A 22,856-nucleotide genomic window follows, 5' to 3' on the forward strand; every position below is an offset into this window, starting at 1 on the left:
TTATTTATCAGATCCAAGACTATGGTCGAGCTTCGCTTTATTATTTTATAGTTATCGTCAGCATCAACAAAATGCACAAACAAACTAAAGACAAACAACGTTATCTCATGATATAACGCAGTTACAACAAGGTCCTATGCCTTTTCTTTGATTCATGTCATTTTGTATGTTCTCTAGCCTTATTATTATTTCTTCAAATGATGGCCTTCGGTCCGGGTTCTTGTGCCAGCATTCTCTTAGCAGCCTGCATACCAACCACCAGATTTCGTTATTATTTTGTTTCGCTCACACACATACATACACGTAAATATACAGGCAAAGTCTACAAAAGCGTGATGTTGTAGTCCAAAAATACAAAGTTGTCCTTCTTTAGGACACTTGGAAGTTGATCCTATCTTACTGCTTGATTGGGTCAGGGTATATATAGGAAGCCAGGGGTGGTCTAGAGTCTTCATATGCTCTCTTGTCTGCTACTTGCTCTGGGGCATCCTCCCAATTTGCTGGACCTCCTTGGAACATCTGCACAATAATCTCCATCTTAGATTCTTATTAAGGTATGATATAATATACTACTCAAGCTCAATTTGATGAATGTTTGAATCCAATTCGATTACTATTATGTTCAACCGAGCTTGATCTCAAGTAATTCAAGTAATGAATCAAGCTGAAGTCGAATTTGAGCATCTGGGCATTCTTAATACAACTCTTTGTGTAAAAAATATAACTTTCTGTTATTGAGCCTATTTGAACCAAGTTAGCTTGAGTTGAACCTTGGTTCAAAATTCGAGCTTTACCTATTTGGATTCAACTCGGCTCGATTAGACCTAACACCCGGTTCAAACTTCAAGTTTTGACTATTTAGACCCAACTTGGCTCGATTAGATCTTAAATAGTATGATATATACAAGAATATCTAATCGAGCCAAGTCGGTCAGATTGTTGGTTTGGTAACAACAAGGTTACAAGTTTGACTTCCAAAGCGGCTTATTGGCTTTCTTGGTTTGAGCCAATCAAATGTAGTAATTGTGATTCATTTTACCTCATGAACAATAAGTGCAAAGGAAAATACATCCACACTCTTTCCATATGATTCTCGCCGGTATACTTCTGGGGCCATGTAACGATCTGAGAAACAACATAATATAATGCATCTTATTAGGATGTTTTTAACTGATAAAAGTTCTGCAGATTTCAGCCAAGAAATTGATTGTACATGATCCAGTCCCTCCAGTCATTTTATAGACCTGAGAGTCTTTTTCCTGGGCAATTTTGCTTAGCCCAAAATCTGTGATTTTAAGCCGTCCTGATTCATCCTGCAACACGTTTCTGCAAGTTGAAACACAGAACAAAGATCACAAGAAAATCTTGCATTTTACTTGACTTGTATCTGTGAAAAACTGTTAATTTAGTCATTTGATCTTCAACTGGCAGTACCTAGGTGTTAAATCTCTGTGGATTATAGCATGAGGTTTGTGTTGATGGAGATAATTCATACCTCTGCAAACACAAATCCTATGTTAAAACAACACAGTTTAAACTGAGCCCAAGTGTTGTTGTTTTAAGGGAAAAAGAATACATTTTTACCCCCTCATCAATTATTTTCTACTATTCGTTTTAGTCACTAGTTTTTTGTCCTTCACAATATATCTCTAACTTTGTTATCCTAATGACTAAAACTGCAACTCATTTAAAAAGTCAAGAAGTATATTGCAATAGGAAAAAGTGATTGACTAAAATGACCGGTGGAGAATAACTCAGGGACTAAAAACGAATGGTCCCCTTATTTTAAAGAATGCTTACCTTGCTATGTCTAGAGCATATGAAATAGCGGTCTCTGCTTCAAGTTTCCCTTTCTTTCTTAATAGGTCATATAAGCTTCCCTAGCAATGTAACACTTCCAAAGTCATGTTCAAGATCCCCAAGAATTGCTACTTATTGGATATATAACACTTACATTTTGCAAATACTCGGTTAATAGGACAAGTTGATCAGCGTCCCTTAGAACACCGAGGAATTGAACTATGTTGGGATGACGTAGTTTTTGCCATAACCCAAGTTCCATGAGAAAGTTTTTCCTACAAAGCAATTAGCTTTCAATCAGACCGCACGTTTATTATTTATATTTATATATTATATGCTCAGCATATATAACTCACTTCACTATTGGGTTCGAAGCAATGGCGGGGCGAATGGTTTTTGCTGCAACTTTTGTGCCTCTCCACTCAACTAGAAAAACTTCACCATATGCACCCTGTGATTGGTGAGCAATTAGCATCATATATAGCACCAAAAAACATTATTAAGCTTAAGTGACAAAGTTTAAGGTAACATCATAGATATTTGCCTTTGGCTAGCTTCTAGGTAAGAGTAATTACTTCTCCAATGAGAATCTTATCCCTCATGTTCACCTCTTCCTCATCAATCTCACAGCATTGGCTCTGTGTTTTTCCCATCTGCCTCAACAAAAATGAAATGAGGATAGGCCATTTGATCCATCACACACAAAATTTTCACATATATACATTCATCAATTCAATGTGCATATATGCATTCTTAGAAGAGTACTTTTGATTTACGGGCCAGCAAAGGATCACAACAAGGTAAACCAGCATATATTGCTCACAAAAATAACGTAACATACCGGATCAGTTCCACCATGTGCCTCAAGAATCTTGCAGATGTTGGTATGCCCAAATTCACGAGCATCTGACAGTGGCTGCACAACATTACATTACTGTAGAATGTAAGGCATATATACAAACATACATTATATTATGATTATCATTACATGCATATATGACACAACAAATTATACTGTGGACCGGGGTCTACCTTGCATTGTAGACCCTGGTCCAAAAATAACTTTCAGATTCTGTATCTATAGTTGACACATTCTGTACTTCCAGCTGATAGTTTTTGTACATGTAACTATCATATTATGTGTCAACAATTATCAAGTCAGATTTTGTATCACACATTATGTGTCTGCAGTTGATAGTTTCTGTACATGTAGTTATCATTACATGTACAGAAACGATTAACTGTAGGTACAGAATGTGTACGTTAACTGAATGTACAGAATTTTTATATTAGATTCACAGTGCAATATGAACCCTGGTCCATGGCATGACAATTGATATTTGATATTCTTCTCTCGTGAAATATTAAAATGCACGTAGATAGATATGATATGATTGAGACAATAATAATATTATGATTGAAGTTACAACATACAGTTCGTCCCCAACGATCAGTGGAGTTGACATCAGCTCCTTTCTCAAGAAGCAGGACAACAATGTCGGGCCTATTCTCGGAGGATGCTAAATGCAGCGCCGTCCTCTTGTCGTAATCCGACAGGTTGAGCTTTACTCCTTTTTCTAGCTCCTGTATTACTCCTTCTTTGTCGCCCTTTGCGGAGCAGTCGAGAAGACGATATGGACGAGCTCCCGAGTCAACTCGCTCAGCTAACCCGTGTTGCTGCACGTAATATAAAAGCAACCTCAATTCTCCAGAAGAAGTGAGAAGAGAAAAAAAGAGGGGAAAAAAAAACAATAAATTCTATTAAAAAAAAAAAAAAAAAACTAAAAGCATTACGCGCCTTCTGATTGAGCAGATTGCTCTACATGTTTTCATCTTTCTTCTCAAAATTCATATTTGGAAGAGAAAAATTTAGTCAACCCCCCACCCCCATTAGATAAATCAATTCTTAAATTTATAAATATCTTTGTCATACTTTGACTACTTTCTAATTGGCTAGGATGTCACATATTCCAATTAAAAAACAATAAGAATTTACAAACTACTATAGTAGTGTAACGTGAGTCAAGAATGTAGCATTTCTTAGTTCTAGGTGTCTAGCTAGCTAATAGCACGATGCCACATTTCAAAAATAATAAGAATTTAGAAACTATTAGTACGATAACATGAGCTGAGAACGCATCATTTTTTAGTTCTACCTCTCTGACAGCACAATGTCATAGTCCAAAACTAGTAAAAAATCACAAACTATTAACGCAATATGAGTCAAAAACATAGTATTTTTTAAATTTTGTCTATCTAACAGCACATGATGTTGCTGTCCAAAACAGTAAAAATTTCACAAACTAGTGTAATATAAGTCAAGAATGCACCATTTCATAATCTTGCCCCTCTAATGGCACTACTGGCGGATCCACAATGGGGAAGTGGGGGCAGCTGCCCCCACTCCCCCATCCCTCAATATATTAGATATATATTAAATATACAAGAATATATACAAAGGTTGATTTAGTTTAGATGGTAAGGCCTTTGTTTCTATATAGAATAGTTAGTAGTTTGAATCCTAAAGCACTCATTTGTGAAGTTTTGTTCCAGTGATGCTACTAGAGTAATATGAGTCCGCATCATTCCCCAGTTTTGCCTCTCTAACAAAACACCATGTCGCCGTCAAAAAACAGTAAGGAGGTGTTTGGTTGGATGAAAAATGTTTTCTTTGAACTTGAGGAAAACTTATTTTTCTTTGTTTGGTTGGATGAAAAATATTTTCTATTGGAAGACATTTTCCTTGGCCACTTGATGGAAAACAAGGAGGACAATTATGTCTTCACCAACTTTTTTTAATTATCATTATTATTGTTGTTGTTATTATTGTGAATTTATATTCTAAGTAATTTCTTTTCCACAAACCAAACAATGAAATCCATTTTCCTGAATTTTATTTTTTATGGAATTTCAATTCCATTTCATTCCCTCTAAATATTTTTCAGCAAACCAAACGGGCTGTGTAATAGTATGCAAAATCCAAAACGACTAGTTCAACATGAGTAAAAACGCAAATTATGTTGTGGATACGTGTTCACCATGCGTATGCTGAACACATGGGTAGATCCATAATTTCTATGTTGTAGATTCATAATTTTGTTTTTCATTTATTGTTAACGGCGTTTTATCTCTTCGCAATCGCATTATTTCGTCTTCGCAGTACAGATATTATGAATCTACAGTACATAAATTATGAATCTACAATATAGAAATTATGAATCTACAGTATGGAAATTATAAATCTACCCCTGTGTACAATATAGAAATTATGAATCGATATTCATATATAATATATCCTAACTGTTAAACTCTGTATTCACAAATCACATAACTATATTATGAATTTACGGTATAGAAATTATGAATCTACAGTATAGAAATTATGAATCTACAGTATAAAAATTATGGATCTACCCCGTATTCACCATGCGAATGGTGAACACGTATCCACAGCATAATGTTCCGAGTAAAAACTACACGTTTCCGTTTTGTGTCAATTTGTTAATACTATGTACAAATATTATATATAGAAATACAAATGCATATATAGAGAGAGATTACCTTGCTGGAAGTTGGTAAATGGATGGTGTGGCCTTCCATCAAAGCTTCTTTGTAAACAGAGAGCAATGGAGGTTTATATAATACACATTTTTCCAGTTAGGCGGGCAGCAGGGTGACCGAACGAGCAGCGAGGACGAAAAGTCGTCACCTTGTGTTCATCGATTCATTGAAGATAATTCATCGAGGTGAACGATGATCGTATTATATACTTGCAGGTTTTGGTCTGCATTTTAATTCGACTTTTACAAGGTTTCTTTTGTCTGTTTTTTTTTTTCCGGATATTTTAATGATAGCGCCATGCCACCTCGATGCTTTCCCAATGTTTTTATTTTATTTTGGAGAGGACGGCATTATTACATTCATTGAGCGGAGTCAATTGAATCATGTGCTCCATCTCATTAATGATTATATGTTCAATACGCCTCCTCACGTGTGTAGAACTCATAACCTTTGACATGACTCTAATACCAAATTGAATCATATGTTCCATCCCAACTAAAAATCTAAGCTCATAGTTGGATTGCACATTAATAATTATATGTTCAAAAGAGTCAAGTTAAATTTGAATAGTCTAAACTCAAAGTTCAAGCTCAACCTAATTTTGAGTTCAAGCTTAACTCAAGTCAAGTTCAATTAGGCACACGTGCTGCTCGAACAGAGTATTTAGAGACACAAATTTGTCTCTATTCATTATCAAGAGCCTAAGCTAATAGTTAGACTACACATTTATTAGATAGCCTCGGATGCCATCCCACTAACTACACATTTATTGTTTATACATATGACGTTGAAATATCGATGGTAATCGAATTCGGACATCTATAATGAACATAGAATGCAGTCATAATGAACATAGAATGCAACTCTGATGAGCATTTATAATATTATCTCTTACCGGATACGTCTGATACACGATATATTCTATGTTTTCCATAGTGTACAAAGCAACTAGTCCACACTATAACGCAGTATAAAAGTAGAATAAAAAACCATATAACCAGGAAGAATTTATTTCCTGCATTATGTCTTTGCCTTGGTTGATGAAGTTGAAGTGTAAAATAAAATCAAGAAATCCGTGGCACTAACCGCGTTTCTTTGATGAGTGATGATCAATATTTCGAGAATACGTATTTCCCAGAAGTGAAAGATTTCATTCCCGACTCTCCTCACAGCGTACATCAGCTGTATAGTAGCTGAAACCGAGTTTTACAGCTTGGACTGGACAACGGGCTTATGGGGCCTCACCATCCTCTGTAACGCCTCTTGAGTAAGCGATACCACAAGCTAGCAATTACCATGTTTTGAAATAATAAATAAATGTTGAGCCAAAACCGAAGCATGCAGTTTTTTGAGAAAGATGAATGGCCAAGATAAAGCACATAATAGATAGAAATGATTCAATAAAAGCTTCGAGTGTGTAGCAGTTTACCGTTCCTTTCCTGTCAAACATTTCCCCGGAAACAAAACCGCGTACATTGTATGCAGAAGGACTCTTAATCTGTCAGAAAAATACGAGCTTTAGAACTAATGGATATAGTTAGTAATTTTCTCGAATACTTTTTAAGTTTATAATCCAGTGCTCACCACAAACAATATCCAATCATCAGCCCGAAGAGGTCTATGGAACCACATCCTGAAAAAGAGAAAGTCGGGGTCATTAGTATCCCCAGGTCTGTCCATAATCTTCATATTATATTCCAAGAAATCATAATTCTGACCATACAAATTTTCTGAAACATGAGGGCTTACTAGCAACCTAAAAGTTTCAACTTATTGATTGTGTGTATGTTGAGATAATTGAAGCATGTGCTCCATCTAAACTAAAAGCTTAAGCTGATAGTTGGATTGCACATTAATGGTTATATGCTCAACAGAGATTTTCCTGTTGGAAAAGAACAAATGAGTCGGAATATTTGAAAAGAGAACACTGATGTAAAACTCATAGCACTTACGTGTGATCTAGACTAACAGAAGCAGTCTTCAGGTCTTTCCTGCGATGAGGGTTCGTACTTACACTAGCAAAGATAAGATCTGATGCAAACGCCACAACACACCTGCAAACAATCCAAGATAGCATTAACAAATTTACGTAAATATCATATCGTAAGAACAAGTTTTTGGTGGAGTTCATCATCGAACTTTTTAGCAAGGGTGGCAGTTTTAATACAGGTTTTGGTACTTACCTGTGCAAAGCTTGATCATCAGAAAGTTTTCCCTTAGCTCTAAACCAGTATCTCAAACTGCATTTATACCAAACAGATCAAGAATGAGGAAATGCCCCCAGCCCCACAACATATTAATTCGGAATAACATCAACCAAAAATTTCAAGAACTACCAAGAAGAACGAGAGCTAACCTTGGAGGACTCTTGGTCTGGCTGGTGGCAGTATTAGGATCACAGAACCGAATCTCTATTGGCCATGGAACAAATTTTTTAGTAGCTACCTTGTTCCTATAGGTCCTGGGAAATTTTAAACAACTCGGTGAGTCAAGGGGCTTTACTCGAAAATATAAGAAGCATCATATCATTGAAGAAAGCCTATTTAGAGAATTTTTTCTAGATTGACAAAAGCACTACTCGACTGTTTTTAGAACAAAGAGTCTAACCTGGGAAGACGAGGATCGGTCATACGTCTTTCGCGTATCTCTTCCATGGATAAAAGCTGCAATAACCGGGAATCAACCATCAAGAAGAAACGGAACTGGAGGGGAAAACGGAATAATATTGTACCGTTTCTGGATCTGGCACATTAGGCTTTAATGCTTCCTGGTGATCAAATCCTTCTTCTTCTTTCTACCAAATTACTTTCATCCATTAGATATCAATCTATAGATTTGGATAAGCACATAAAGTATGGACATGAAACCACAACGATTATAAATATTATCATCAAATTTAAGGACTTAAACAGGAGAAAAACAAATAATATGGAATCTCCGGATCAAACTAAAGCAATCAATTTGAATGAATATTTCATTGATTTGATTCTTCACCTGAAATGAAGCAACCAAAGTGAATACAACATTCCCATTCTGTATCGCATCTACCCTCCTGGTTGCGAAGCTCTTCCCGTCACGCACACGGTGAACTTGATATATTATCGGTACTATAAAAATCAATACATGAGTGCTAGTGGGACACACTTCCAAAAGTATCACATTAGAAAAAACTAAAATCTACGGAAACTTTGTTTGGATTGATATATCAAACAAAGTCACTAAATTAATAAACTGTGAGTTCAAGTAAAAAGTTCACCAATGAAAGAAGATAAGGTGCTCACTATCAAAATCCCCAGCTAAAAGGAAGTGGGCATGCAAACTATGAACAATCTTGAGACAATCAACGGTTTTTGTGGCTGCAGCTAATGCCTGCAGATAATTAAGCATTACACAGTCATTTGTATAGCTAATGAATAATTTAATCATAGGATACTTGACGATAAATCATAGGGAACCATACACCAAGGCGTAATAATTTTAACACATCAAAATAAAACTTCACACAAAAATAATTACTAAAAAAGAAAGAAGAAGAAATTCTGTTGTACCTGCCCCATGAATTGACCACCAAATACTTTACCAAATTTTGGAGCATCAGGCAATGTGATACCTCGGAAAATATTCACCTTCAAGAAAACATATATAAGTTTAGAAACTAGAATAAACAAAGCCTTCCAATTTCCCAATCTGGTGGGAGGAGGGCTATTTAAGAAGAAAATTCCCAAAATGTGATAGAAATATCTATCAGAACGCACCAAAGAGCCAGTTTTCAGCACTAAAATGTAAAGGCTATTCGTGTGTGGATTTACACATAATTTTATTTTATAATTCAGCTTTTCATTTCTACCTCTTGTTAATTGAGGGATGTGTGGATAAATTTTGGTAGCAGCTCTTTGAAATTTTTAAGTAATTCTCAGGAACCATGAGTTCTCGAGAAACCTTGCAAGAGAGAAGTCTCTATAATTTATGGGGTTGCTATGTAAAACTCGTTCTCGTAATTATCATTACTAATAAATATACAGGGACAACAATGAATGATAAACTGAAGGGATATAGAAAACAACATAGCAGATATCAGAACATAGTACATATTACAGTCCAAATACATACTTCTATAGGTTCCAAATGCAATATGTGTTCCACAAGGGAGCAATTGTCTACTGATTTGTCAGCATTCCAGATCGATTTTGGATGTAGCAGACTACTATATTCATGAGGCAGCACTAAGCAGGTTAGCTACCATCAAAAAAAAAAAAAAAAAAAAAAAAAAAAAGCTTATTATAATCTTAGATGCAAACATCACTGGTAAACCGTAAACATTAAATCATATAAGAATGAAATATTAGTCTTAGAGATGAAGAGTACTTTAGTGAGTGCAATTACATCAGCATGCTGAGCCGATGATGCCAGGCCTGCAACACGATCAAAAGTTTTATCACGCCATCACAAATAAATATAATAAGGATATACACGAATTCAATACAATATTCAAGACCAAATTTCCCAATGTTGAGATAAATTTAAAGCATCTAACTTCTGGAGTTAGAGAAATGGAAGTAAATATAAATCATAAAAACAAGGATCTGTATCGCACCATGACCAAAATAATCATATTGTTTCAACTGAAATTCAGTACGGTTTTCATCATCAGTGTGGCCAGAACCACAAACTTCAGCCTGCAGAAGGGAAATGTAATTGTATTTAACCAATATTATCACATAAGCCTATCTGCCTCCATAGCGTAAGAGATAAGCCAGCGATTCCTGTCCAAATTTACCTGTCCATCCCATATGAAGTAAATCCCATCCCCAGCTTCCCCTTCGCGTAGCACATAATCACCCCTATCTTTAAAAAGAAAGACAAAAAAAAAAAAAAAAAAGATTTAAAGTACACAATGAAGGTATGGAAAAGAAACAAAAGTACAAATAGATCTGTACTCTTCATTTATCCAGCCAACATGGCTACATGTACTAAAAACTGTATCCTTTGATTTGTAAAAGGCTTGATGCTTATTTCCATGGCACAATTTGAAAACCCTCGATGCTAATCATGTTTAACTCATACTAGCACTATCCATTAATTTAAAACAAAACAAAACAAAATAAAAATAAAAGCCATTTTGGCTTTTAAAAAGCAATTCAACTTTGCATATACAGAATGCATAAGAAAAAAGCAGAAAAAGCAAAATCTGAGGATTAACTCACTACTAAAGCAAGTAAAGCTAAGAGCTTTACCATAGCTGATCAATCACATCAAGGCAAGTACAAAACCTACGAAAATTCTAAAAAAAATAAAGAAAATACTTTTTAAAAAAGATGGTAAATCTACCATAATTCTTAACTGCAACGAGCTGTGAGATCCTCTCGACAGAAGACCTCGGCAATCTCTGAAGCAACGCCACGCAGCTCAAAAATTCCGCTACTGCAAAATTTGAAGTCACTTGTTACAAAAATTAAACTAAAAATAAAAATTAAAACAAAAAAAATCTAATTTAAAATAAAATTGACCAGATTCAATTTCCATTTTCAAGCTTCTTCAGTGACGGAGAAGAATGACGAACGACGCCGCGAAACTGACAAAATCAATCCAGAAACTCGAAGCAGTTCACGGTTTTCGTTTTCGGTTTAAATACGGGCGATCCTGTGTTATACGGCACATGTTTCATATTGAACACGCGCATTGGTCAATGGCCGACCAATAACACAAATACCTTAATTCCCTTTAACCCCTTGTTTCAAAAAAATATTTCCCCTTTACCCCTTATTCCCTTATTATATCCCCTTCCGCCGCAGAAACTACGTCGCACGGTCTCAGTCCGTCCAGTCGCCGACCAGAAACGACGTCGCAGGCTCCAGTCGCCGACCACTTCCTCAGTCCGTCCAATCGCAGTCTCCGACCACAGTCAGGTAAATATAGTTGTTTTCTTGCTTTGTAATTTATTTTATTTTATTTTATTTTATTTTCATTGTAGGATTGCGCTTCTCCGAGCTCTCGCTTTTGAAATCCAGGCATCCGGTCATGGTTTCGTGTCCTGTTTTTGCTGGTTCAAAGGTATTGCCTTTTGGTGTTTTCTTGCCGAACGGCAATGCAGTTTCTTTCAGACATTGTCACAAACACTTGGAAGACACTTTTCCAGCGAAGAATTTACACGCCAACGCATGCTTCAAGCTCAGCAAGACCCATTTGAGTTCTTCTCTGTCATTACAGAAACCCTCTGAACGTTTTTCTTTACTGCCATTGAAATGCTCCGGTGAACACTCAACTGCAAAGACTGATGATGGGATCATGTTCAGGAATAGCCTGAGAAATCTCTCAGTGGAATCGATAAAATCAAACTTTTCTGAGCTGACCCCGTTCTTGAATAGCCTGAGAAATCACTCTGTGGAATTGATAAAATCAAACTTTTCTCAGCTGACCTTGTTCTTGGAAAGCCTGAAGAATCTCTCTGCGGAATTGATAAAATCAAGCTTTTCTCAGCTGACCCCCTTCGACTTGTGCAAGTGGTCTGTGGTGATTGCAATTGCAATTGCAGTGCCAAAGTGGATTGTCAATGTAGTGTTCAATCCATTCTTCTGGATGTATTTTAGCTGGAGTTGGCTGTTCTGGCCATGGATGGCGGCGATTGGGATTGCAGCATATGGGTTTTATTGCCTTAACAAACATTTCCGCGGTGATGCCAATGTGCTTGAGCAACTTGCCATTGTTACTTCGGCATTTACTTGGCTCACATTAGTCCCACCTGCTCACTTCAATGGATTTCTCGAAGGGTGGCCATTTGTGTTCTTTTTCGTATACCATTACTTCTTTTTCTTCAATGTGAGTGTTCGGAAGCGTCTATATGGTGATTTCTTCCCAAGAGAGCACGATCCCAAGTGGGATATTACCCTTCCTAATTGGCATAAGCTATTGTTCTGTGCTGGGATTGCAGTTGGGCATTGGATTGCAGCATTTGAAGGACCGGAATTGCATCTCATTCCCGGTGGCTGGAGCAATGCCGGTGTCTGGGCTTTGATCATCATGACACTATTCATGCAGTATCATTCAACATTGTACTTAGCCAATTATTCGGAAAAGGTTGTCGTGCCCACTGCAGTTGTGCAGTTTGGACCTTATCGGTTTGTTCGCCATCCCATTTATGCATCAACCATGCTCCTGTTTGCTAGTTATTGCGTCGCGTTGAGGGCACCTGTGAGCACTCTCTTCACCATTGCAGTTTGCTTGATGTACTATGGTCAAAAGGCTAAATTAGAGGAAGTGGTAATGGTTGAGACATTTGGTGAGGCATATTTGGAGTACTCTAGGAAAGTTAAATATAGATTCCTCCCTTTTGTTTATTAGTTTGAGATGAAATATGAGTATTGCAGGAGGCCCTTTCAGATTTGAATATATTAAACAGGAGTTCTGATTCTTCTAACAATGGTGTAGTAATAAGCCTGAATTATTAGCTGGTAAGATAAAAGAAAGATCTTTGATGTTCATCTGTCTGCAAACTAGACTCTTGAAAGCACTAATTTTACATAAATTGTAATATGATATTCTTCACATGAACAAGCCTTAGATATGATGCTCACATGAGTAGATGTTGTGAGTTTTAAATGTATTTTCACATAAGTTTTGATATTTACATAAATTTTGCCAATATCACCCAAGATAACCCGGAGTCAATATGTAAATTGTGAACATCGGATTCACCTTGCAAGAAAACAAAACAAAAAATACACAAAATATTGTCTCAATTCATTCAAGAAAACAAACCAAAAAATACACAAAATGTTGTTCCGAAGATGTATCTGGACAGTTCCAATCAGAAGAGAGATTGCAATACTCCGGATCTAGTGTATCATAAGGGATTTTCTTTTTCTATTGATTCGTACGGATTGGATCAAAAAAAAATTCTTGAATGAGATATTCAACACCAGGCAACACCAGGGCTGAATCGAAAAAGAAATGTTCTTTTTGAGGAGAATGAATATTTTTTTAGAAGGATCAGACAAAAACGGGTCTGAATTTCTTGCGGAAATAGGAGATCTAAAGCAAAAAATGGTGGTATTTGCTAGCAATAACATAATGAAAGAAGTTCAAATTCACAAGCCCACCTAAATGTAACCCAATGACAAAAAATTTCAAAGTTACTTTATAATATGTTTCAAAGTATGATGAAGTGCATAAATGTTGTGCTTTTGGTCCTAGCACATGAGAAGTACACCAAAAAGAAAGATTTGACAAAAAGGGTATTGGCAAAAACCAAGCTGAGAATTAAGGTTCCGAAATAATAAGTCAAAAAAAAAATGATTATTTACAATAGGAAATTAGCAAGAATTGAAACTAGCTAATTAAATAGCTAACCTTCTTAAAACTATTTATTTATAAATAGAATGAGCTAACTAGCTAGCTGTACAAGCCACCTAAAAAGCTACTGTAATTATTAAAAGATCGATATGTATAATCTAAGACGATCAATAATTCAATCCTCTTCATGCACCTGGGCAACAGATATGCTTGATACTCCTGATCAAAGGATTAAGGTTCATACATTCGTCGCTAACGAAAAGCACCGTTTTGCAACAGTTATCGTTGTACGTGCAGTGCCATGCATACCCCCAGTTCACCGAATACGCCGCCTCGTGCTTGTGCGCGCATGTGTCCCATACTTTTTCCACGGCGGAGCACTTCCCAACCGGCGGAGAAACTGGCTGTTCTTGAACAGGTGGCGGCTTCACTTTAGGGGTCCACGGGGTAATGGGTTGTTGGTTAACAGGTGGCGGCTGCACTTTAGGGGTCCACGGGGTAATGGGTTGTTGGTTAACCGGCGGCGGCTGCACTTTAGGGGTCCACGGGGTAATGGGTTGTTGGTTAACCGGCGGTGGCTGCACTTTAGGGGTCGACGGGGCAATGGGTTGTTGGTTAACCGGCGGTGGCTGCACTTTAGGGGGCGACGGGGCAATGGGTTGTTTTGCCGGTGGCTGCACTTTAGGGATGGACGGGGCAATCGGTTGTTTTGCCGGTGGCTGCACTTTAGGGGTGGACGGGGCAATGGGTTCTTGTTTTACCGGTGGCTGCACTTTAGGGGTCGACGGGGCAATGGGTTCTTGTTTTACCGGTGGCTGCACTTTTGGGGTCGATGGGGCAATGGGTTCTTGTTTTACCGGTGGCTGCACTTTTGGGGTCGACGGGGCAATGGGTTCTTGTTTTACCGGTGGCTGCACTTTAGGGGTTGACGGGGCAATGGGTTCTTGTTTTACCGGTGGCTGCACCTTTGGGGTCGACGGTGATGGGGCAATGGGTTCTTGTTTTACCGGTGGCTGCACTTTAGGGGTAGACGGTGATGGAGCAATGGGTTCTTGATTTACCGGCGGTGGCTGCACTTTAGGGGTCGATGGGGACGGCGCAATGGGTTCTTCTTTTACCGGCGGTGGCTGCACTTCAGGGATCGATGGGGACGGCGCAATGGGTTCTTCTTTTACTGGCGGTGGCTGTACTTCAGGGGTCAATGGGGACGGGGCAATGGGTTCTTCTTTTACCGGCGGTGGCTGCAGTTCAGGGATCGATGGGGACGGGGGCGCAATGGGTTCTTCTTTTACCGGCGGTGGCTGCACTTCAGGGGTCGACGGGGACGGGGGCGCAATGGGTTCTTCTTTTACCGGTGGTGGCTGCACTTTAGGGGTCGACGGGGCAATGGGTTCTTGTTTAACCGGCGGTGGCTGCACTTCAGGGGTCCATGGGGGCAGGGCAATGGGTTCTTGTTTCACCGGCGGTGGCTGAACTTTAGGGATCGTCGGGGCAACAGGTTTTTGATTAAGCGGCGGTGGGAGGGGATAGGGATAATTGCCGCCGCCGTTGGGAGGCTGAAAGTGCTTCATCCAATCTGTGATGATACCCACTTGATCTCTGATCTTCTTGGCCGTCTGAGGAGGAAACAAGCTGTAAAACCATTCCGGTGGAACCCAAGGAGGGTTGTTGGAGTTACTTTCAGTGGAAACTACGGCGGTGCTATGGTCTTGTAGGTCGGCGGCAGGGGGATCCCAGGCGGCGGAGCGGGCGGCATGGGAGGGTGACGAGAAAATAGAAAGAGAGCAGAGAGCAAGAAGGAGACAGATTTTAGTCATCATCTTGTAGTACTTTTGAGTTGAAGTGGAAAGCTATGCTGGCTGAGACTTGATTTTATAGTTACTACTGGCAAGTGTTAGTTGCATTTCTACAGGGATAAAAGCTATTATTAAGTTTGGCAAGACTTATCTATTCAATTTGTTGAGATATATTGGGTATTTTTAATAATAATAATAATGTAAAAAGTCAAATAGGCCATATGCATACAATTATTTTCTACTGCACTTAGCATTTTTAACCTGTTTGCCTGGTGAATGCTGAGTTGGATGCAAGAATTTCTACGTAAAAATCTGTTTGATTTATTTTACTTTATTCTAAAATCTTATTTTGCATTACATGAATATCAACCTTCTAATAATCAAAATCTCTAATCTCATAAAACAACGAACTTCTTCTCTTTGCACGCCATTGACGACTGCTTGTCCGAAACTAAGGTATAACAATAAACGTTCCAAACCGGTACTTGATAAAATGTTAACCAAGATTCTCAAATTTTGTAAGTATCTGATAAAATGTGCAAGTGATCAAGTTTCTTTATCCGTAATCAATAAATTAAACCTTTTTAGAAACATATATTTGTATTTGTTATTAATGTTACATATATGTTAAAATTTGTTATTAACATTACTTATGTGTTAAAATTTATACACCTACCTCGACCTACTACCTATAAAGTTACTATCAAACTACACATAAAATTATGATACTGCCTCAAATTTTAATTAACATTTATTGGCATCATATATTCACCCCTATACATTGTCTTAACCTCACTAATGAATGTATTAGATTTTATGATACAATGTATGAAATCTGCCTTTTCAAAACATTTTAAAAGAACTCAGTGCGTGTGACCTAAAATGTTCTACCTCTATAAAAATGCTTACAATATTTTTTTCTATAATAAAATGATTTAATTGCTTAAATTACATATTTAAATGACCAATGGCGCGGCGTAACAATTTATTTGAATGATTTTAATGCAGTAAGAAGCATTTACATGTCACCTCCAACAAATTGACAAAGTAATAATTCTAGCTTAGCCAATAATCAAGCAAAGTCGACAGTGATCCAATTCCCAAGAATAAGAATGGTACGGTGTACAATTATATATTTTGTAATCATCCAAAACATCCATATAAATAAAATTTCAGCATTTTATATTTATTTTATTTTTTCATGTTAACAAATTAGATGAGTTACTTATTAGAAACATGATAAAAATATTAGATAGATAAAAAATAATTGAGAATATAATAGCCTAAATGAACCATATTTTAATTCATGATGCTAGATAAACAATCTGTGTTAGTACATGAGCCTATTTAACTCTTTTGCCTAATAATAATAATAATAATAATAATAATAATAAATGTGTTGAATTTTAACCATATTTTTTTTGTTTAATTTCTTAATTTATTTTTTATAAATATTATGCCTCTAAAAATTGATATTGATATCATACAAATATTGAAATATACAAATTAAGTGCGGGCAATCGGGCATGCAACCTAACATTCTTTTCTTCTTTTCTTGGTATGGAAATGAAATTTATTGAGATTGTCATAACTCATTGCCTCGTTGGGGAATATGTTATGCAATATTATATTTTTTATTTACTACCAAATACATTGTGGTTTGATGAAATTATATTATTGCTTTTTACAAAGAAGATGATATTATAAATATGTTAGAGTGTACTAAAAAATAATTTTTTTTTGAAATACTTAATTCTTTTACAATAGATAGAGAAATGTATAGAATAGATACTATAATAAAGAAGGTAAAATGCTTCATTTATATTTATTTTTTTAAAAAAATAAAAGCTAAAATGACCTAACTATCTACCTAGCTTAATTAGCTAAACAATTAATATAAGCTATCTAAAAAGCAAATTATTAACAGACAAATAAAATATATAAAATCTAAGACCACCAATTCAATATCCTTCCCCACAACAGACAGTCTTGATCGTCCTAATCATAGGAGTAATGCTCATACAATCATCGCTAACGCTTAAAGCCGCCCTGCAACAATCATCGTTATACGAGCAGCTCCACGAAAACCCATCCTTCACCGACTTCGCCACGCGCTTCTGCGCGCACGTGTCGATCACCTGCGTCACGCCCGTGCACTCCCCCGGCGCCGGATCAGATGGCTGTTGTTGAACCGGCGGCCGCTGCGGCTGCGGAGATGAGCCGCCGCCGTAGGGCGGCTGGAATTGTCCTCCGATCCAACCTGACATGTCGCGCACTTGTCGTCTGATCATGTCGCCGAACTGGGGTGGGAAGAAGTTGTAGAACCACTCCGGTGGGGCCCAAGGAGCTGGGTAGTCGTCGTAGTAATCTGTGGTGGAATCTGCGGCGGTGGTGGCGGCGGTAGCGGTGGGGGGATTTGCAGTGGGCACGTGGCTGCCATGGGAGAGTGAGAAGAGGGCAATGAGAAGCAGGCAGATTTTAGTCGTCATCTTGAAGTTGAAGCTAAATGGATGAAAACCTAAGATGAGTGGTACATGGTTTTATAGTGTTTAAGGAGCGATATGATGTGTTAGTTGCATTTCTATAGGGTTATTTGTTGAGATATATTTGGCGTTTTTAAAACAATAATGCATGTGGTGGGTATAGAGTAATAGACCATAATATGAATGTTTTCGCATGCATATATGGACTAATTAATATAGTTTAGGTCTATTTTGCTCATTTGCAATCTAATATAGGTTATTATAAGTTCAACACCGTGGTCTTTTTGATTTGAGATGATATACCGTATGTTAATTTATTTTATTGTATATGGTCTTTTACCTACTAACAACATTCACAATAGTTGATTTTAGAAAGTTTTTGCAAGTTTTAAAGGTTAGGTGGATGAAAGATAAATATGAGAGAGAGTGTTCAAGGTACTCCTGTCATTATTACTCTGATTTTTGTAGAAATAGTAACCTCCACAGAAAGGCAAAGCAAGTGCTTTAGGCGCACCAAGAGCGCCTAGTCGGGCGTGTGCACGCCACACACCCACTAGGCGTGTTATTCCTTTGCTGATTTTTTTTTTTTCCTTTTCTTCTCTTTTCCAAGTTCTCAGTCCTACTAGGCATCTAAAAGTTTGTGTTAAAAACTACACAATTGATGGTGCTCTAAGGTTACAAGATAGACTTTATTTTACTCAAAGTGAATATATATGTATAGTTGTTATGAGCTTTCTTGTGAATCAATGAAAAATTAGGGACATGTCCCCAAAAATGTGACTAAGTAGGTAGCTAGAGTACGTATATGCATGATTCTCGTACTTCAATGTCACAAGTTTGATTCTACTCAACATCTCGAGCCTATTATAATAGCCTGTATGGTTGGAGGTAGTTTATAAGGTGTAGTTGAATTGCAATTCCGCGAAAACCATAATTACACCGTTTGGTTGGAGGGAATTGCAATTCCACCGAATTGCAATTCCCTCCAAATGCTGATTACAATTCCGGACTCCTCCCCTAGGAATTGTAATTCAGTGTTGAATTGAAGATTGGAAAGACATTTTTATCCCTGAAAGCATTATTATTATTAGTACATGATGACATTTCAGTCATTGTATCACTTATTTCCTTTCTATTTCCTATAATCTTATTTTGCATATCAACACTATAATTTGAATTCGTACTTTATTCCTATTTTATTCTTTTTTACCAAATTATAAAATTTTTCACCCTAATTCATTCCTTTCAACCAAGCAGTCGGTAAAAATCTCTAGTATGATTTGCTTTGAATTTACCTAGTGTGGTAAATTTTTATGAAACATTCTCGTGGGCGCGTGCACGAGTCGTATATTTTGCATTGTACGGGACGCTTTTTATTGGCTGCCGCCGATCACTGTCGCACAAAGGCATAAAACCTTGGAAGATTCCTCTTTTTCTTGCATGATGGAATGATGAAAGGACCCACGGGAAACGTGGATTGGCGAGTTGTTGCAGCCAGCCAGCAACACTGGACCCGCCTTGATTTTCACTCCCTATCGTTTCTTGCCAACCATCTTTTCCAGTTTGTTCTTTCTTTCAGCAGAAAGTTCTTAAAAATTGTCCCTTTTGGCTTCTCCGCCCTCCACGGGAAACTGCATTTCTGGTGTTTTCTTCTGGGATTTCCTGTTGGGTGATGACTATACCATTTCCCCAATTTTGATTTAAGGGCATAGACCTCCGGCTTCTCTGATCAGGTTTCTTGAGCTGAATTTACTTAAAAAAAAATTTCTTCCCTTTTTCCAGTTCAAAGCTATTAAAATACCCATTGAAATTCTTGCCATTTCTTGGTTTTTGCGTTGTGAACTTTCAGAAGCATAGATATAGATAGGTATTTGTGAATTGTAATGATTTCCCTTTATTGGCTGTGATTCTTGGGGATAACTGTAAAGTTTGAGAACCATATATATAGATAGGTATTTGTAATGATTTCCCTTTATTGGGTGTGATTCTTGGGGAGGTTGAAGATGATAGCTTGGTAGGCAGTTAGGGGCACCAATGTCATTGGCTAGCTGTCTGCCAATTCTTGAGTGTGTATACTGTTTGGCCTGTGCACGTTGGGTGTGGAAGAAGTTCAGGTATACTGCTGGGAGGGAAAGTGAGAACTGGGGGCTTGCAGCTGCTAATGAGTTTGAGCCCGTGCCTCGGTTTTGTAGATATATTCTATCTGTATATGAGGATGATATCAGGAACCCAATCTGGGCTCCTCCTGGAGGATATGGTGTTGATCCAGATTGGGTGATTGTGAAGAGGAATCACGAGGATACTCGAGGGAGAGTGACGCCTTATATGGTCTACGTTGATCATCAGAACGGTGAAATAGTTGTGGCTATTAGAGGTCTTAATTTGGCCAAGGAGAGTGATTATTTTGTCTTGCTTGATGACAAGCTTGGGCAAGGTGAATTTGATGGGGGGTATGTTCATAACGGGCTGTTAAAGGCAGCACAGTGGGTAATGGAAGCAGAAGCGATTGTTTTGAGAGAATTGGTGGTGAGATATCCTAACTACACATTGACTTTAGCCGGGCACTCTTTAGGGGCTGGTGTTGTGGCGTTGCTGACAATGTTGGTTGTTGAGAACCGAGAAAAACTTGGCAACTTGGAGAGGAAACGGATCAGATGCTTCGCAATTGCTCCTGCAAGGTGTGTATCTCTAAATTTGGCAGTGAGATATGCAGATATCATCAACTCTGTTGTACTACAGGTAATGTGGATATCTCGACATTTTTATGTTATCAGATTTACTTTTCTCATATGATCAGCTCCTTGTGATTGGATGTTTTTTACATTGAAGGGGTTATTTTGTTCTCGTGTTGCCTTGAATTTCTCTCGCATTTCTCCTTACTTGGTTCAGGGTTCATGATCAAACTCTAACACATTGTTTTCCATAAATCAATCATAGGATGATTTCTTACCTCGGACTACTGTTGCACTGGGAAATGCTTTCAATTCACTTTTCTGGTAAAAGATTGCAGGTCTTGTCTCCTTTCGGTATTATTTTGAAGTTGCATTTGATTATAACAGAACTTTAAAGCCAAAGCAGATGAGTTCATGTCGTTTTTGCCCATAAAAGTTGCTAATTGAGAGAAGACACGCTATTCTCAGTATTCTGAAGAATGAACGTTTCATCATCTGCATAACTTTAGATTTAGCACTGTGTCTATTCCAGAAATTCTTGCTAATAATGATAATATTTCTTGGCTAATACCTGCAATATTCTCGACCTTCGTACTCTCACTGGCTCATATCCATTGATTTCTATAGCTTCCCATGCTTGCTCTGCATAAATTGCTTGAAAGATACATGCACAATGGAGGAGAAGATGCTTAAAGATCCAAGGCGTCTCTATGCACCTGGTCGTCTTTATCACATTATCGTGAGAAAGCCCTTCAGGTTTGTAGATCCTATTGCTGTCAGAATTTTTTAGAAGTTTTTTTTTTTTTTTTTGGTCAGACCACGAGGTGTTCTGAGCAGGCCCTAACTGTAGGAGGCACCTTTAAGCTCGTACCATACTCAGACTAATCCTTGTTCATATCGGCCCGACCCAATTAGGGACAAAGTGCTGGCCAGATTGATTTTTCCATACAAGGGGGGTTCGAACTCCCGACCTCTCTTAAGGGACGAGAGTGCTCGGCCAATCACGCCAACCAAGCTGGTTAACATGTTTAGAAGTTTAACGATTGCATTTGCACTCCCCACTCCCGCTTCTCTTCCTTGCTGCAGCTCTGCAAAAAAGCCAAAAATATTGCCGATTGTAAGAACAGCCATACCTGTGGATGGGCGGTTTGAACACATTGTTCTTTCTCGGGACATGACTAGGGATCATTCCATCATTCAGATACTGACCGAGTCTCAAAGGACACTCGATGTAAGCCAATTCGGATTCTTTTAGCATTACAATTCCATGAATGCTGTTTTCTGCTTTTTAGTTTGCGTTTGAGTTTCCTCTGCTCTATACAGTCAATGCTGGAAAGAGATCAAAGCATGGATATCCCCGCTCAGCAAAGGATGGTTCGGAAGGCTTGTCTTGCAAAAGAGCATATGCAGGAGCACCGGGCTGCATTGCAGAGGGCAGTTGCACTGGATGTACCCCAAGCATACGCTCCTTCTTCCTATGGGACATTTCGTGAATTAGAGCAAGGCGAGAATTCTGGAAAATCTCGACGGTTTTCTTTCACATTGTCTAAAACTAGAAAGGAAAGCTGGGATGATTTAGCTGGGAAGCTTCTTCCCACAGATGAGTCCAGGGAAAAGGTGCTGAAGTGAGAGCCATGACCACACATTAAACTAGTGTAGCCAATCAAAAGATTCATTATTCTTTTCCCCCATTTATAGAATTATAGATTCATTTGTGTGGTAGAGTAGGTTAGTGTCAAATGGGAAACACTATTCTTAGGATTGATTGGTTCAAAAGCATTTGTAATGTTTGTGGCCTGTTCATGGACCCAATCTTTGATGAATGTTTCATTTATTTGTTAAGAATAATTTGATGATAAGCTAATAGTATGGTGACAGCAGAGATTTCTCATTGTTCTTGGTAGGTGGGTAAATGAGCCGAGCTCGCGAGCTGCTCGATCAAAACTCGACCCGAGCTCGGTTAACTTTGAGTTCGAGCTTAACTCGACCCGACTCGTTTCATAATCGAGCCGAGTTTGAGCTCAAATGTTTTAAGCTCGTGGTTCGTCGAGCTGCTTGGTCAAAGCTCATATCGAACCGGCTCGTTTCATAGCTGAGCTGAACTCGAGCTTCAATTTTCTAGCTCGATCGAGCTCGAGCTCGAACTCGGCTAGGCTCGTTTACATCCCTAGTTCTTGATAGTCTCTTATTTTGTGATACTCTTGTAGACCTTCATTTTAGTTGTCAAAACCAAAGGAAAAGATGATCTTGTGTTG

At 38.0% G+C, this 22,856-nt stretch overlaps 5 protein-coding genes across 7 annotated transcripts; 2 read left to right on the forward strand and 3 right to left on the reverse strand.

Moving 5' to 3' along the window:
* Positions 1-3: 3 nt before the first annotated feature.
* Positions 4-3,978, reverse strand: LOC109186766 (serine/threonine-protein kinase STY8-like). The gene is made up of 12 exons (XM_019336893.1): positions 3,957-3,978; positions 3,235-3,506; positions 2,642-2,716; positions 2,376-2,453; positions 2,157-2,251; positions 1,955-2,075; positions 1,801-1,880; positions 1,435-1,497; positions 1,214-1,326; positions 1,040-1,125; positions 401-519; positions 4-244 (listed from the first exon to the last, which is right to left on the reverse strand). The coding sequence occupies exons 1-12, from the start codon at positions 3,976-3,978 to the stop codon at positions 106-108; spliced, it is 1,263 nt and encodes a 420-aa protein (XP_019192438.1). The 3' UTR covers positions 4-105.
* Positions 3,979-6,208: 2,230 nt separating this feature from the next.
* LOC109184689 (acyl-CoA thioesterase 2-like) lies at positions 6,209-10,996 on the reverse strand. Its single transcript, XM_019334720.1, has 17 exons — positions 10,869-10,996; positions 10,690-10,782; positions 10,139-10,206; positions 9,956-10,037; positions 9,727-9,773; positions 9,472-9,597; positions 8,910-8,987; positions 8,643-8,730; positions 8,356-8,468; positions 8,093-8,155; positions 7,969-8,024; positions 7,718-7,822; positions 7,545-7,601; positions 7,314-7,415; positions 6,946-6,994; positions 6,791-6,859; positions 6,209-6,645 (listed from the first exon to the last, which is right to left on the reverse strand). Exons 1-17 carry the CDS (start codon positions 10,882-10,884, stop codon positions 6,568-6,570), a joined length of 1,290 nt encoding a protein of 429 aa, XP_019190265.1. The 5' UTR covers positions 10,885-10,996; the 3' UTR covers positions 6,209-6,567.
* Positions 10,997-11,119: 123 nt separating this feature from the next.
* Positions 11,120-12,931, forward strand: LOC109184674. The gene is made up of 2 exons (XM_019334696.1): positions 11,120-11,267; positions 11,333-12,931. Exon 2 carries the CDS (start codon positions 11,380-11,382, stop codon positions 12,697-12,699), a length of 1,320 nt encoding a protein of 439 aa, XP_019190241.1. The 5' UTR covers positions 11,120-11,267; positions 11,333-11,379; the 3' UTR covers positions 12,700-12,931.
* A 709-nt stretch (positions 12,932-13,640) lies between these two features.
* On the reverse strand, positions 13,641-15,545 carry LOC109184682 (proline-rich extensin-like protein EPR1). The gene is made up of 3 exons (XM_019334708.1): positions 15,045-15,545; positions 14,580-14,756; positions 13,641-14,537 (listed from the first exon to the last, which is right to left on the reverse strand). The coding sequence occupies exons 1-3, from the start codon at positions 15,468-15,470 to the stop codon at positions 13,836-13,838; spliced, it is 1,305 nt and encodes a 434-aa protein (XP_019190253.1). The 5' UTR covers positions 15,471-15,545; the 3' UTR covers positions 13,641-13,835.
* A 3,809-nt stretch (positions 15,546-19,354) lies between these two features.
* Positions 19,355-22,492, forward strand: LOC109184700. 3 transcript variants are annotated; one of them, XM_019334745.1, is made up of 6 exons: positions 19,357-20,668; positions 20,867-20,925; positions 21,229-21,357; positions 21,688-21,832; positions 21,925-22,202; positions 22,248-22,492. In XM_019334745.1, the coding sequence occupies exons 1-6, from the start codon at positions 19,964-19,966 to the stop codon at positions 22,258-22,260; spliced, it is 1,329 nt and encodes a 442-aa protein (XP_019190290.1). In that variant the 5' UTR covers positions 19,357-19,963; the 3' UTR covers positions 22,261-22,492. The 3 variants fall into 3 exon arrangements, with proteins under 3 accessions (XP_019190285.1, XP_019190290.1, XP_019190275.1); XM_019334740.1 differs by having other exon boundaries at positions 19,355-20,668; positions 21,229-21,361; positions 21,701-21,832; positions 21,925-22,492; XM_019334730.1 differs by having other exon boundaries at positions 19,358-20,668; positions 21,925-22,492.
* Positions 22,493-22,856: the final 364 nt, after the last annotated feature.

Source organism: Ipomoea nil, unplaced genomic scaffold, assembly GCF_001879475.1.
Source record: "Ipomoea nil cultivar Tokyo-kokei standard unplaced genomic scaffold, Asagao_1.1 scaffold0188, whole genome shotgun sequence".
In the NCBI taxonomy this organism is placed as follows: Eukaryota; Viridiplantae; Streptophyta; class Magnoliopsida; order Solanales; family Convolvulaceae; genus Ipomoea; species Ipomoea nil.

Coding starts and splice junctions, on each gene's coding strand:
- LOC109184700 (XM_019334730.1), top strand. CDS start 19,964: ATGTCATTGGCTAGCTGTCTGCCAATTCTTGAGTGTGTATACTGTTTG. Junction 20,926..21,228: donor GCTTTCAATTCACTTTTCTG/GTAAAAGATTGC, acceptor TGATTTCTATAG/CTTCCCATGCTTGCTCTGCA. Junction 21,358..21,687: donor ATCGTGAGAAAGCCCTTCAG/GTTTGTAGATCC, acceptor TCCTTGCTGCAG/CTCTGCAAAAAAGCCAAAAA.
- LOC109184674 (XM_019334696.1), top strand. CDS start 11,380: ATGGTTTCGTGTCCTGTTTTTGCTGGTTCAAAGGTATTGCCTTTTGGT.
- LOC109184689 (XM_019334720.1), bottom strand. Junction 8,469..8,642: donor TTTAGCTGGGGATTTTGATA/GTGAGCACCTTA, acceptor TGATTTTTATAG/TACCGATAATATATCAAGTT. Junction 6,860..6,945: donor ATGATTGGATATTGTTTGTG/GTGAGCACTGGA, acceptor TTTTTCTGACAG/ATTAAGAGTCCTTCTGCATA.
- LOC109186766 (XM_019336893.1), bottom strand. CDS start 3,978: ATGACATTGTGCTGTCAGAGAG. Junction 3,507..3,956: donor GACATTGTGCTGTCAGAGAG/GTAGAACTAAAA, acceptor CTTCTTCTGGAG/AATTGAGGTTGCTTTTATAT. Junction 245..400: donor TACCCTGACCCAATCAAGCA/GTAAGATAGGAT, acceptor GTTGGTATGCAG/GCTGCTAAGAGAATGCTGGC.
- LOC109184682 (XM_019334708.1), bottom strand. CDS start 15,470: ATGATGACTAAAATCTGTCTCCTTCTTGCTCTCTGCTCTCTTTCTATT. Junction 14,757..15,044: donor AGCCACCGCCGGTTAAACAA/GAACCCATTGCC, acceptor GTAAAAGAAGAA/CCCATTGCGCCGTCCCCATC. Junction 14,538..14,579: donor AACAAGAACCCATTGCCCCG/TCAACCCCTAAA, acceptor CAAGAACCCATT/GCCCCGTCGACCCCAAAAGT.